This window comes from Betta splendens, chromosome 1 (assembly GCF_900634795.4).
Source record: "Betta splendens chromosome 1, fBetSpl5.4, whole genome shotgun sequence".
In the NCBI taxonomy this organism is placed as follows: domain Eukaryota; kingdom Metazoa; phylum Chordata; class Actinopteri; order Anabantiformes; family Osphronemidae; genus Betta; species Betta splendens.
This window is the reverse complement of record NC_040881.3, coordinates 7,789,355-7,805,171: the sequence shown is the minus strand read 5'-3', so window position 1 is coordinate 7,805,171 and position 15,817 is coordinate 7,789,355. Positions and strand designations below refer to the sequence as shown.

At 44.7% G+C, this 15,817-nt stretch overlaps 1 protein-coding gene across 2 annotated transcripts in view; it reads right to left on the bottom strand.

Moving 5' to 3' along the window:
• LOC114861380 (E3 ubiquitin-protein ligase SMURF2-like) overlaps positions 1-15,817 on the bottom strand; it is a 43,715-nt gene that overhangs the window by 4,898 nt on the left and 23,000 nt on the right. Inside the window, exons 7-12 of one of the 2 annotated variants that reach the window (XM_029160545.3) lie at positions 15,616-15,699; positions 10,272-10,483; positions 8,685-8,769; positions 7,023-7,181; positions 6,512-6,568; positions 1,012-1,225 (exon numbers count right to left, since the gene is read on the bottom strand). In XM_029160545.3, coding sequence (XP_029016378.1) covers positions 1,012-1,225; positions 6,512-6,568; positions 7,023-7,181; positions 8,685-8,769; positions 10,272-10,483; positions 15,616-15,699 — 811 coding nt within the window. The remainder of the gene's footprint in view (positions 1-1,011; positions 1,226-6,511; positions 6,569-7,022; positions 7,182-8,684; positions 8,770-10,271; positions 10,484-15,615; positions 15,700-15,817) is intronic. The other variant, XM_029160630.3, reaches the window with a different exon arrangement.

The following is a 15,817-nucleotide window of genomic DNA, read 5'->3' as shown; positions in this document are numbered from 1 at the left end:
CAGGGTGTACCCCGCCTCTCGCCCGTAGCCAGCTGGGATAGGCTCCAGCACCCCCGTGACCCCGCACTAGGGAGTAAGCGGACAAGAAAATGGATGGATGGATGGAAGCATCAGGTCTGGCTCAGAAGAGACAGTAAGAGTAACGTTGAAACTAAGGACACCCACCAGATGTCAGTCAGGCCACAGGCTTATTTTCTGTTTTAATTCAAACATAAACAAGTATATAGTAAGTTTAAATAGCAACTTTCTAATTCTATCCTTTACTCCACAACCATACATCATCCTCTATTACATGAAGTCCTTCAGAGATCAAAGCTCATGTACAGCACCGGTGCCACAGAGAAAGCACATGGGAGTTGGGTTGCACAGACTGTAACTAGATTCTAAAAACACATTAAATATGTAGAACACAGTCTTTGTGTTAATCATGTATCAACATGCTGCACAGCAGAAATACATTCATTCTTGTAAAGCACGCGCTGCTGGTGGAATACTGCAGCGTTGGGTCGAGCAGATCTGCAGAACTGGTTTCACGCTTAACGTGGCTCCTCCACAGCTGTCACGTCTGTGGGGGATGAAGTCATATTTTTCATTGCTCAACTCGCAGTTATGAAGTTATGTCTGCCCCGGAATACTTGCCACTGCTGCCTCAACCTCTTCCCTCAGCTGCTACTCCCTCCCGCCCCAGCTCTTTGGCTGCTGAAATCATCCAGAAAGAATGCCTTTGCCTTGGTAGAACAAATGATTGGGAGAGCGAGGAAAAGACAGAGTGGAGAAAAAGAAAAGATATCTGCAGGGCTGTGCAGGCCCTTCGGTTCTGCTTTTCATGGGATCTATAGAGGGCTTCTGTGGACTAATTACGTTAAATGACATCTATGTAAGATTAAAGTGTTTATGGTTGTGGCCAATGCTTGAGGGGGAAAATAAAAAAAGATTGCCTTTATTTTGAAAAACAGGCTAAAGAAGTGCATTTGATTTTTTCCCCAACCCGGGTCTGGATTTTTATTTTACCTCAAAGATCTCCTCCCGGCAGACCTCGATGCGGCAGTGGCCAGCCTGGGGTTGTTGCTGGGAAAGCTCCTGCCGCAGGATCTTCAGCTTCTGCACCAGGTCTCTCTTGTATTTGGGGACGGTCAGGCACTCCGCCTCTTCAGGTAACTGAGCTGGCGACAGAGCTTGTGGAGGTCCTGCAGGAACAGGCTGGTCTTTCAACTGAGCGGGATGACTGGAGGAAATGAGGGGGTTGATAAGGAGGAGGAATGAATGAGCAGGTGAGTTGAATGAAAAAGGGGCAGGAGACAAAAGGACAAGACCATACTTACAGTATTATTTATAATATGCATAAAAGAAGTTGAACGGCTTGACCTAAGCTGCTTCTTCCATATGATGACTTTCCCGCTCTGTATTAAAGCCGTTTTAGGTCACATGGTCACACTGTAGGATCATTTTTCTCATTCACTGTTTTGACTCCTGTGAAGCCTGCATATTCCTACAAAGGCTGAAGAAAGACAGATGTGTCCTGTCGGGATTTCCCCAGCCTCTCCGTCTCAAATATCCTCTGAACTGCTGAATTAGGGAGTTTTGTAAGAAATACCTTTTCTAGCCATGAGCCTCCTTGCTCCTTTGCGAGCAAAGAGCGCTGGACACAGTGCTAAGCCCAGAGTAAATCTGATCCAGATCTGTGGACAGACTGGGCCTCTAACGAGACGTTCTGTAAATATCAGCACCAAGTAGAACAGAGAGCGGGAGATACACGCAGAGTAATTAGGGAGAGAGACACACGCTGTACAGACAATAATGTGATAATTCAATGTGTTTTCCTCATCTGTCACGTGCCTTTCAGTTTTTTGTCAGCCTTTCAAAATCTGAACATACTGACAACTAGTTAAGGCTGATTCCAGGCAGGTACCCTTGCCCAACACCAACCACAACTGGAAGTTCCACCGTCCAACCACTGCAGGCCCCTTTCCTCATATTTGAGGCCGAGGGGGGAAAAACAACAATATTTCTGTAAATGTCCAGTCTTGTTTCTGTCCGCGTGACACCAAAGAGGTTTTTCTCAAATTATACTTTGACAAATGCAGAATCCAGTTCTTGGTTTGTCTGGCCGTGGCGGAGCATTGTTCTGTCGCTGTTTTGAAACAACACGTGTGGGAACGGGTGTGAGCGGCAGAGAATTCTGTTGCGAAGTGGATTCTAAGAAAGAATTAGATAGACTCTTGGCAAAGGTGAGCCATGGTCAGTTCTAGTCCTGTGGTGCTGGTGGTGAGATGCCTGGGTGGGCCTCGTAAAAATATAATCAGTCTCTCCCTTCAACGGGACAGCAGCCCTCATTTTCCTGTCAGAAGACGCTGACTCAGCAAAGGGCTTGAAAAGAAGCTACTGTCCTCCAGTGGGAGTAAAGTGCCATGGCTGCTGTTGGACAAACAAAGGCGGCACACCAAGATATAATGGAGAAAAGAGGCCTTCTGAGGTAGCAGCACGTAGCCACCCACTTATTCCAACACTTGTTGTACCCTTGGGCTCTCTGGTTCAGTGGGTTGAAGAACGCCTCATCTATTTGGGCTTTCCAAACTAAACGGGCGCAGTGTTTCGCCAGTCCATCCCTGTATAATCAGGCTGCTGCTATTTATTTTATTGGCAGGCGCTGGAGCTGCTAGCATGTCACAGAAAGGGTATGACTGCAGCCGAGCAGCCCTGGAAACCACTTTAGGGAAGAGGAGGGGAAGAAAAGACGGCCTTAAAGCAAAATGTAATGAGTTGCTTTTGGCGTAAAGTCTCAACAACCATATAATAACCTGTTATTTCAGCATGCTTGTTTTGTTTTTTTATTCGAGGGCACAGTGTAATTAAAAATGTTTCGACATTGTTCTTCAGTTTCCAAATGGTACATTCTCTGCATACATGATCGCAAATATATAGAATATCGAGCCACAAGACAGAAATAGTTACAAGTGAATGTGACAGGCTTATATGGCAACTTTCAAATATAAAGAGCCAAAAGATACTAGCTTTGTTACTCCACCTGGTGTCTTAGCTTTTTGTGTGTTGCAGCTGGCACAGCCAGGTTGCAGTGAGTGTTGAGTGTGTGTAAGCGTGGTGGTGTCAAAAGCCAGCACAACACAACCCCCCAGACGATCAGGAGATCAGGAGGAGAGTGGCGCTGCTCAGGGCATTAGCTGGCAACCTGCTCTGTACACCTCAATACTGCCTAAATGTGTATTTGAGTGGGCAATTATTTCATATGCATGTTTTGATAGTGAATGTGTGACCTAAACAGCCAAACTCCCACATCTACACACATGATGTACATGATGTAGAGAGCCAGCCGCAAACTGACTGAGGATAAAATGTTAAAAAAAAATTCAGCCTGCACCTAATTTTTATAAACCTTGCCACTTTCCCAAGTGTGCGCAGCGTTACAGCAGTACACAGCCCTAAGAGAAAACAACTATCACACCAATTATTGTGGTACAACTACAGCAGTGCAACGTGGGTTCAATAAAACAGATACATTTGTAAAGTGAAAGTAAACGCAGCACATCTGTACTGTATTGGCACCGCTAGGCATATTTAGAAGGAGATCTGGAAACAGTAATTCATATTTACATGCATGTTTAGTTAAATACACCACATACTGCACCAACCATTATCACTACTCCAAAACACACAACTTAACTGCTGATATGAATGTCAGATTTGAAGTCGGTTGGGAAAATACCTGCTGATGCTCACTAAACTTTAACCCAGCGTCAACTAAAAATACCTCCAGCAAACATTGATGTAATCTGTCAGACTTATACTATGTGCTGGTGTGAGGGAGGAAGCGGAGCATGTGAGAGACAGTGTGGCACACCACAGTAATGTAGCCGTGTCTGACTGACTGACAATTCAGGGCCTTCACCAGTTTGAGGTCTGCAGCAACAGAGTTGTCTGAGACATTTAAACCGAGACGTGTCCCAGGGACTGAACTGCAAACGATTTTCTTGATGTTGTAACATGGAATCTGTTCCACACCATCTAACCGGATGAAAGCAGACAAAACACAACTTGTTCCTCCAGACACACACAAAAATGCACCCACTAATAACAAACGGATTAAGAGCAAAGTGAATCAACAATCATTACATTCCAGCTAACAAAAACATGTCTCTTTTGCACTGTTTTATAAATTTAATTAACATAATGGTAAACAACAGCAGCAACGTCCACAAAAGTGATTTTAAAGGAGGATAATAAAAGTGTGTGAACTAGTCTGCTAAGCTCTGTTACTGCAAGTCAGGGCTTTGATTAAGTGATTCAAGGACACTGCAAGACTTGTTCTGAATTCACTTCAGTGTTTTTAAATCAATGTCAAGAGTAAAGTTGAACCTTCATCCCCAGTATCAGGTCTCATCCACTTTGGAGCAGGTTCGCTTGAAGAATGCTCTGCATTCAGTTATTTTATTTCCTGGGTGCCTGGTTTTTGCCCCAACATGCTGTGTAAAACTGTGAGAACACAGGTCTTTTTCTTTCTAAACTATGGTAGTTCAGTCGAACTCCAAGCAAGCAGAGAGTGAGAGAAAATGATACAGACATGATGCACTTGACCACAAGTTGTATCACAGCAAAAGTCTGGGATCCACCAAGCACAGATCTGGGTTTTTGCTAAACAAAAAGTCCCTGTACTGGGAGGCAGTGGAGGCACAGCGCTGACAAAAGAGCAGCTGAACTCATTTGTAGACCCTGAAGCCCTACCATCTGTCAGTACTGACAGAATGGCTTGCTGTGGTTTCTTTCATGTCCACTCAAAGCAGTACCTTTTACACTTGATGCAATCAAAGCAAGCAAGCCTCCCTCCTGCACTCGTGTATTTGAATAAGCATCTTTGTCTCCTCCTATTGCAAGTGCCATATTTAATTCATCTGATTTAATGTGACTGCGAGAAAGAGAGAACAATGGCATCAACAAGATGCACCCAAAAGTAATGAAAACACCTTCCAGATGAAGTTTTGCTTAAATACAAAACAGCATGGAGTTCCATACACACTCAGCTGCTTTTAATATGCAACCATCGCCTTCAGTCCCTCTATATAGGAACAGGTCAGTGCAGTGCTGCATTATAAAGCACAGTCACGGTGTGTCTATGTCTACATGTGCATGTGAATCTAAGTGGATTTTGAGTGAAATCTTAAATCCTGGCGTTGAAAAAGAACAGATGTGCTGATACTGAGCCAGCGGGGAGGTAGATGCCTCTAAGTGTTTCTGTAGCCCAGAAGAGAGAGGGTGTGGGGGAGCAGAGAGAGGACCAGCAAGGACAGGGGACATGGCAGAGAGGGCAGCAACAAGCACAGAGCGTGTTTGTGTACTGGCCTCTTCTTGAAAACCACGTACCTTCGCAGAGCTTCCAAGAAATGTTCAGATGATGATCACAGGGAATGTACACATGGCTTCAACATGGCTACACACATTGTTGTCGCCTTCAAGCATCTCCCAGTGTGGTGTGTGCATGTCTGCCAGCTGCTGTTGTTTTTTCAGTGCATGCACTCAGCCACTCAGGGTTTTCAGACTTCAGCCTCTCACCCAGTGAACAATCCAGCACTATGTCTGTATTGTGGAGACCATTCGGACCGTCTCATAATATTTATTGTTCCAGAATCAGTAGGGAGTCTTATTTTCACAGCCAGCACGATACAAGGACTTTCTCTACAGCCTCTACAAGATGTTTACAAGAATTTGTGGTTGAGGCTTTTATTCAGAGGTTTAATAATAAATCACATTAAATTGGCTTTTTGTTGGTATGGATTCACATTAGATAGTTATTATTAAGCTATGTATTTTTAACATGTATGGGCAATGTGTACATTTAAAACATCTAATCTCTCCTAATAAGAATTTAAGAAAGGAATTTTTTAGGAAATGATGCTGTCTGGATAATATAGCCGCCTTTTAATTCCCAACCAGATGCTGCCACATATGGAGGCTATTTGACCAAGTGACCAGATGTTGGCTTCCCAAACATGTCTATCATGCCAGCTGCTGCGGTTGTCCTGACAAAATTTTAAATTCAAGATCTCCGCAACTCTAGGTGGCTAGCTATAAGATGGCAAAGCAGAATCCAGTTCCTCAGTGATTTATATAACTCTGTTCTCTGTCTGCATTCAATCAGGCTACACAATACAACGCAGTGCTGAGCTAACAGCTTAGGAAGGCATACTGTTAAAGTCTAAACACACTGAAAGATGGACTGACAACCAGTTGGCCAATGTGTGTGCACATTCACAGATTGACATCAATGTGAAACCCAGAGGCAGGTTACAAAAACATGTAAACACATAAATACACACTGACTGGTCAACATTTTGTCTCATGAGACAATGTCTGTGTGCATGTGTGAATCTTCCAAGCGATTGGCTGCTGAATTAAAACAAAGTGCTTGGACCTTACAGATATTATGCACAGATGTCATGGATTATGTGCAAACGTGTTTATGTACAGCATGCAAGTATGTGAACACACATGCTTGTGTTACCTGAGGTTAGTGTTTTGGCTGTCCAAAGCCACACGGGAGCCATTTGGACTTGGGCTGCTGAGGAAAATGGGAGAAGACGGGACAAAAAGAGACAGAGTGAAACAGGTGAGCAACAAGTACGTGCTGTACATAAAGACCATGAATGTGGTGTGCATCACAGGTTCCCTATTCATTTTACCTTTCTTCAGGTTATTAAGAGTCGTCGTCTTCTACAATGAATTGAGCTGCGTTTAACATTTAGCTGTCTCATTTGATAATGATCAACATTTTTTGTTACCATTATATTGAGTAATTAGAATAAAGGGAACTACTAACAGTACAAACTGACAGAAATTATAACAAAATTGACCATTTCTGCTTTTTGCAGCCTTGAGAGTTCCCTTCTTTGCTTTTATGCAGACAAACACAGGAACTAAAAATACAACTTTGGGTGAGAATGGTAACACATACACAAAACCACACATAGCTAATATCACTGAAGATGTCAACAGACACCGACTGAAACACTCACTTGAGCACTAGATGGAGATTTGCAGACAAACGTGGGTCTGTGAACTGTGTTGTTCGATTGTTATGGTCGACAAAGTAGACACGGCCAGTGGCTGTGTTTCTGATCTCCCAGCCTGGTGGCAGTGGTCCAAGCTCCTCGCAATTCACATTGCTTAAGTCCCTGGACAAAATAATTGGGGAAAAAAATGCTGTTTTCATTATACCGTACATCGCCAGTCAAACCTTGTTCAAACCTTCTTAATGGTTTTGTTTTACTCTTATTTTCAACATAGAGGTTCACACTATGCACAGAAAACTTATTGTGCTTGATTCCACCAGCTGTTCGTGCTTGTTAGTGATACTACCGTACAAATCCATCCCCAAGAGTAGCTGCCAAAACCATCACTGGGATGGAACAATCTCTCACAAGGATCATCCAAGAAAACTAAAAGAAAAACTTTCTTACATCAGACGAACCACAAGCAGAACACACTTGCTTGGGGAAGCACTGCCATTTGGACCAACGAGCCCGAAGGTGAGCTGTTTTGTTTCAACACCTATGTGTTTGTTGGATGTACAAAGGGTAAACAGACAGTTTCTGTAAGTATGGTTTCCTCTGTGAAGTATGAAGTAGGAGGGTGCGATGATGTGTGGTTTGTTTTCCAACAGAACAATGACCCCAAATACAGATCTAGTTTTTTGTCTAGGAACAAGTGTGCTGGAGTGCTGCATCACATGAACTGGCCCCCACAACCACCCGATCTAAATCCAGCTGAGATGGTTTTGGGTTAGTTGGACCAGACAGTGAAGGAAAAACAACCAGCAACCACTCAATACTTAAGACAACTCCTTAAAGACTGCTGGAAAACCATTCCAGTGGCTCATAACAAAAGTTGTCACCAAAGCAAACATTGTCTAATTTGAAGAGTTAAAGGGATGAAATATTGTAAGATGTGTTCAAACTTTTGACTTGTATTGTAAACATTGACACTTCCTATTAACAGAATAAAACCCTGATCAATTCTAATTTAATATAGGTAATCAAACGTTAAGCTCTCAATGCATTCCGTGAATACATACAGTACAGGTATATTATAAATGGTGTCAGATACATTTTTCATTCACATAAGAACACATCACTGTGAAAATAAGTACATGCCTTGCACTCACGGCACACTGGGTTGTTATAGCAGCTCGGTCCAAAACAACCAGACCCAGAGGCTGCTGTTCTGAACTGCATGTTTCACTCCTGGCCAAAAACGTAATGCAATAACACTGCCTGCAATCTCTGGTGAATTAACTGGTGGGTTACTGAGGGTTGGTGAAACAGTATGACTGAGTACAGAAACACTGGCTGTGGTGTGTTGAGTTCAACATCCGCCCAAAACCTTGCTTAACTTCAACTTTACATTTAATTTGAAGGCCACGAGTTTGTCTCATGCCTAGTTCAGCCTGAGAACCAAGAGTAATGTAATGAGACGCTGGTGTCCGGTTTGATATATTATTATATTAGGATTAAAACAAGATACTTTCAGCCCAGTCTGAGGTCTACTTGTTATGTGTGACACTTATGCTTGCATTAAAAGCTTTAAATAAACCACACAAATGTAGTTTCTAAAGCCATTATGAAACATGGAATGAAAAAAAACAAGCAAGGATAAAAATCTCAAAGAAAATGTGTTACCTGGGAACCCGTGGGTCATGCCAAGTGCTGACTCCGGTCTGTGTGTGGAGGAAGTAGACTTGCCCCTGTTGAGTTGTTCTTTGCTCTAAAAAAAAAAAAAGAAAAAAAGTTTAGTCAATTTGCTAAAAGGCAAAACAGGACTAAAACAAGGTTGGAACTGTTGCTCTGTTGCTCTGTAGTCTGGTACAGGTGGGTACGAACATGAATTGTGACTGTGTGTTTTGGACAAGAGGAAGTTTGTAATTGATGTGACAGGCAAACTGCTGGGACACTGTTGACCTAAGAGTTTCTTAAGGTGTGTGCCAAGGTAATCAATTAGTTCCTCTCCAGTCTCCAGAAGCCCTATCCCAAGAGGATGTGGAAAATAAAATTAAGGAAAATTCATCAGAGACTACAGGACTGTTTTTCCTTGTACAGAAATTCTAGATAAATCCTGGTTGCCTTAAAGTTTAGTGTGAGCTTTGAAAGTCACCCGCCACTATTAATCTATAAGACCACATAAAAACAAAAATAAAAATGGGGCTACTCATACCAAACCCACTAATATACTGTCAACAAATAAGTGAACAGCAGTTCTCATCTGTAATGCGGTTACTTTGGTTCCATTTAAGCCGCGGATGAATGGAAAACGAGGGTGCGAATGTTGGCATGAGCGGTGTGTGTTGCATGGGTGTGGTGTTCATGCAAGTGTGTTCACCCGCTAATCCATCACTATCCCAGACCCACAACTTCCTACTGGCACAACTCATTATCTACCCCACTCTACCCGCCTTTCTTCCCTCCATCACGCATTCCCTCCTTTTCCATTTCTCCCATTCTCTTTCACACTCTCCACCACACCCAGTCACCGGTTCAGAGGGTTCAACTGAGAAAGAAAGCTCAGTAGCTGTTGGGCATCAGTGACTCATTGTGTCCAACCTCAGCCAGCCTTGGTGGACACAGCAGGACAGGGGGCACATGTCCAACAGTGACATGCCAAATCACTGGAATATAGCTGTACACTTAAAATAATTTATTTTACCGACTCTGTGGGCACTGTGGTTGCCTGAAAAGAACACTTTTTGATGATGAGGGATAATTCACTTGTGTCACTTGTTCGTTACTTTTCCAACGTGTTTGAATGATGCAAGGCCCAGCAGAAAAAGCTCTGCTTCCCCTCCTTCTCTACACTGTGGGAATATTAGGCGTACAAAGCCAAAACATTCCAAAGCTGAGAGGAGTTATTAAAAACAACAAGTGTTGAGCGAAAGTGCCATGATGTGGTGCTGTGGGAAGGAGGGAAGAGGAAGGTAGAAGGGGTTCAGAGAGAAAGTGGATCTGGGCAGAGCAAGACAGACAGCGAGACAGACCGAAAACAAGAAAACACAAAAGACAAAAGGGAAATCGAGCTGGATTCTCATCATTAGGAGTGAAAATGTTCATACCACTGTCTCAGGCTGCAAACAAAAGTCAGCCCAAGACGCAGCTTGACAAGTATGATCTTGAATGATCTGCCTAGTGGCAATTCCTAACTTATCATTTCCCTGTGCGGCATTTATTACAAACTAAAATCTAAGCAGATAGTCAGTAGAGGATCTGTGGTCTCACCATATCCCTCAGGCAGGTCCGGTGGTGAATGCAGGTGTGTTCGACTCATGTAATTTCGATGCCTCTGAGACCGAACCCGTCTCTCCTGGATGCGCTGTTCCCCTGGTGGGCCGCTGGCCTCTGCCCCATTAACAGGTGTCATCACTGGTGTGTTCTCATCCACCACACAGCTCAACGGTCTCCCTGATGGGCTGGAGTACTCTGATGCTGGTCTGAGGGGGAACAGAAAAGACTTGTTCATGTGTATGAAGGTTACTTTGGCAGACTGACCACCACAAAGATGGATGATGTACTCTTGCCTCTTGTGCTGCAGAATGAAGCCAAGGTCCATCATGTGGCTGTGGTCCTATAAATGGGAAGCCTATCAATTTGTTCTCAAAACAGCTGCCAATTCAGTCGCACAGTTTAAAATTTGAAATGGACTCGCACTGAGGTCACCATAATGCTTGCAATAATTTGCGAGTGAAATCTTCCGCAAAAGTGAGCAACCACTGATGCAACTGCATTCCAAGCCACTTGCAAGTCTATTCTGAGCTGTGAGGCCAAATGGAGAGTGAGTTGAGACTTTTGTGAGCTGATTATGATGGATTTTGCTACCCTCCTCCACCTTTAGAGACCGATGGAGAATGATGGAGACCAACAAAGGTGGATCTGGAGACCACAGAGACCAGACCACAGAAAAAGACAACCATCTTACAACTCTAATGCAAATACAGAGAGTGGACGCCAATATTTGATTGCAATGCGTTAGCAACCCTGGTATAAACATAATGGTTGTGATTAATATGATATTAATGATAGTGGGTTGCCTTCATTCAGAGCCAGATCTGAGTCTGTAAAGTGTTTGTACACTAACAAAAGGCAGGATTTGTTGAGAAGTTATATGATAAGCAGACACAAACACAGACACAGTTCCTCTGTATGTGTGTGTCACGTCTGACCACTGTCTAGCTCTACAGTTACTGACGCCTCAGCTATCTAGAACTTGGAAGTCTGTCTGTCAACTCACAACCCCCCTCCTCCCCCCTCCGCACACGCTTCCCCCTCCCATTTCCTCTTCATGCTCTGTGTTGTCTCATGATACATTCCTATTCTTGCAATTAGCGGCAACAAATAAGTGAGAGTGAATATAAACAGCAGTAGGAATTAAGGAAACAGGTACAATTAATGGCAATTCAGGTCAACGTTCATACCTGCATTAAAAAGAATTGACATTTTCCACACAACTCCCTATTGTACTCTGCTCCATGAGCGTTATCATTCATGTCTACTATGAATGGCTGAGAAAATGGTGGCGATGATGTGTGTTTACTCTAACGACTCCGCTGGTATGAGCCAAATAGGAAGGCGACAGTTGTTCCTGCAGGAACGGGGGCCAAGTAAAACCTGGCTGCCTGACTGGCTGGCTAGCTTATTTAGGAGTGTGTGTTTGTGTGTGTGTGTGTGTGTGTGTGTGTGTGTGTGTGTGTGTGTGTGTGTGTGTGTGTGTGTGTGTGTGTGTGTGTGTAGGGGTGGGGGTGGGGGTAGAAATTGATAGCATTTCAATTATTATCAGCACACAGTTATTATTGTGGAGTTGATTGGATCAGAATAGTTTTTTTCTTCAAAAGGATGTAAAGGAAAGGGCAACCACTTAAATAGATTTCAGGTAAAACTATTGTATATTATCAGTTTGACTTATTCACTAAAAGCAGACAGAAGAGTATTACGGATGGTAGCCTGAAGAAGATATTTTTTTCATATATATATATATATATATATATATATATATATTATATATATATATATATGCTCCAGTGTGGGTCCTTGGGCAAGACCCTTCAAGCTACCGCCTACCTCATATCATGAGAGACAATGAACCACATGAGATACCGGCTCAGACGTCGCCCGGTCTAACAAGGTCTGCGTCAGGTGTTGGGGAACCAGAGCACCTTGGCGAGAAGTCGGCTACTGGAACAAGAAAGAAATGGCTGAGATGCGAGAACAAGGCTCTGTTGGAATGCTACTACTCAAGTAACCCTAGTCAGAGGGGCTACATGCAAAGAATGTGCGGTGAATGGGAACGGAGAAACCCACATTCAAGGCTGACGGCGAAGCAACTAGTAGCTCAGTGTTCCAACATCCACAAACGGCAACTGCTATCACAACTTGAGATTGACGAGATACAACACAAATGCTACGGCAAGGGGGAGCCAGGACGCCAGGTCAGAGGGGAGGTTTCACCATCTCCCCAACCGGAAATTGGGTACGAAGCCCCAATAAGCACAGATACGCTGAGCGAGGCAGCGACTGACCTGAAAGATAAGATCATGGCGAGATTGAACAGGCAACCCCGAACCCCACTACAACGGCTAAGTGAAGTACCATCAGAAAGTCTCATGGAAGATGTGAATGCAGCATTGAGAGCGATCCCTACCACAACAATCACAGAAACCAATGAGCTGATATACGCTTCAGCATCAGTCATCCTAGAGGTGCTTGGCTATAAGAGCAACCATGGGAGCCATGAGAAACAATACCCACCATGGAAACGAAGGTTGGAGGCAAAAATCAAGGCAGCTCGGAGGGAAGTGAGCCAAATGACAGAGGCCCAGAGAGGTGCAATGAAAAGACCAATGCCTAAGAGGTACAGCCAGATGACCATACCTGAAGCACTCGAAACTGCCAAGCAAAGGCTACAAGCCTTGGCCAGCCGCCTAAAGAGATACACCAGAGATAACGAAGCCAGACGAATAAACCGGCTGTTCGCAACACAACCTGCGAAAGTGTACTCTCAATGGCAGGGTAATAACAACAGAGCAGACCCACCAAGGCTGGAAACTGAACAGTACTGGAAGGGTATATGGGAAAGGGAGGCATCACACAACAGTGATGCACAGTGGCTGGTGGATCTGAGGGAAGACCACAGCAACCTCCCTGAACAGAATCCAGTGACTATCACAGTGGCAGACATCCAACAAAGAGTCTCAGGTATGAAAAACTGGACAGCACCTGGCCCTGACATGATCCACGCCTACTGGCTAAAGAAGCTCACTACAATCCATGAGCGCCTGGCAGCACAAATGAACCAGCTGCTAAGGGATGGGACTCACCCTGAATGGCTAACCGAAGGGCGAACGATCCTGATAATGAAGGATCCCTCAAAGGGTGCAGTCCCACCCAACTACCGGCCAATAACCTGCCCCTTCACAACATGGAAGCTCATGTCAGGCATCATCGCAGCTAAGATAAGTGGGCACATGAGTCAATACATGAGCGAAGCACAGAAGGGCATTGGTAAGGATACCAGAGGAGCCAAACACCAACTCCTGGTAGACAGAACAGTCGCCCAAGACTGCAGAATGCGACACACCAACCTGTGCACAGCCTGGATCGACTACAAGAAAGCCTATGACTCAATGCCACACACATGGATCACTGAATGCTTGGAGCTGTACAACATCAACAGAACTCTAAGGGCCTTCATTGCAAACTCGATGAGGGTGTGGAGAACCACCCTTGAAGCCAATGGGAAGCCACTTGCCCAAGTATCCATCAAATGTGGCATATACCAAGGAGATGCACTGTCCCCACTGCTGTTCTGCATAGGTCTGAAACCCCTCAGCCAAATAATAAACAAGACTGGCTATGGATACCGACTCCGGAACGGGGCCACCATAAGTCACCTCCTCTACATGGATGACATCAAGCTGTACGCCAAGAGTGAGCGCGACATCGACTCGCTGATCCACACCACCAGGATCTACAGCTCGGACATCGGGATGTCATTCGGACTCGAGAAATGTGGGAGGATGGTGACAAAGAGAGGCAAGGTAATCCACACAGAAGGGGTCTCACTCCCAGAAGGAAGAATAGCAGACATTGAGGACAATTACAAGTACCTTGGAATACCACAGGCAAACGGCAACCTTGAACAGGCAACAAGGAATGCGGCAACAGCCAAATACCTCCAACGAGTAAGGCAAGTCCTAAGAAGCCAGCTCAATGGCAAGAACAAATCCCGGGCAATAAACAGCTACGCTCTGCCAGTGATCAGATACCCTGCGGGAATAATAAGGTGGCCAAAGGAAGAGATACAGACCACAGATGTTAAGACACGAAAGCTCCTCACCATGCATGGAGGGTTCCACCCCAAATCCAGCACCCTGAGACTGTACGCTAGCCGCAAGGAAGGAGGCCGAGGACTAGTGAGTGTGAGAGCCACTATCCGGGATGAAACATCCAAGATCCATAAGTACATCAAGGATAAGGCCCCGCAGATGACATGCTGAGTGAATGTCTCAGGCAGTGGAGAAGAGAGGATGAGATGCTGAAAGAGGGACCATCATGGGAGGACAAGCCCTTGCACGGGATGTACCACCGGAACATAACTGAAGTGGCTGATCTCAACAAATCCTACCAATGGCTTGAAAGGGCTGGGCTGAAGGACAGCACAGAGGCACTCATCCTGGCTGCACAGGAGCAGACCCTGAGCACCAGAGCCATAGAGGCCCAGATCTACCACACCAGACAAGACCCAAGGTGTAGACTGTGCAAAGAGGCCCCTGAGACGGTCCAGCACATAACTGCAGGGTGTAAGATGCTGGCAGGCAAAGCATACATGGAACGCCATAACCAAGTGGCTGGCATAGTATACAGGAACATCTGCGCGGAGTATGGACTGGAAACCCCAAGGTCAAAGTGGGAAACACCTCCCAAGGTGGTAGAGAACGAGCGAGCCAAGATCCTGTGGGACTTCCAGATCCAGACTGACAGAATGGTAATGGCGAACCAACCAGACATTGTGGTGGTGGATAAAGAGCAGAGGAAAGCCGTAGTGGTGGATGTGGCAATACCAAGCGATGGCAACATCAGGAAAAAGGAACATGAGAAACTAGAGAAATACCAAGGGCTCAGAGAAGAACTGGAGAAGGCTTGGAAGGTGAAGGCCACAGTGGTGCCTGTGGTGATCGGAGCACTAGGGGCTGTGACCCCCAAACTGGAGGAGTGGCTACGACAGATCCCTGGAAAAACATCTGAAATCTCAGTCCAGAAAAGTGCAGTCCTAGGAACAGCAAGGATACTGCGCAGAACCCTCAAGCTCCCTGGCCTCTGGTAGAGGACCCGAGCTTGGAAAGTGGATGAGACCACCCGCGGAGGGTGAGAATAGAGTGTGTGTGTGTGTGTGTGTGTGTGTGTGTGTGTGTGTGTGTGTGTGTGTGTGTGTGTGTGTGTGTGTGTGTGTGTGTGTGTGTGTGTATATATATATATATATATATATATATATATATATATATATATATATATATATTATATATATATATATTAGGATATATTGAGAATGCATTGAGCGCTGTAGCTGTACCTGGTAGGTCTCTCCCATTGTGTGGTACGTGTAATATGGTTCAGATACTGTATCCTTCCAGAAGCTGTCCTTCTCTCCTCCCAGCTGTTTCCATGGAGATTAATGCAGAATCAGAATGCATCATACTTGTTAAGGGTGCAAATTAAACAAAAAAATCTGATGTTATATATGAAAAAGGTGCAAAGGGCAAAAAAAACTGTGA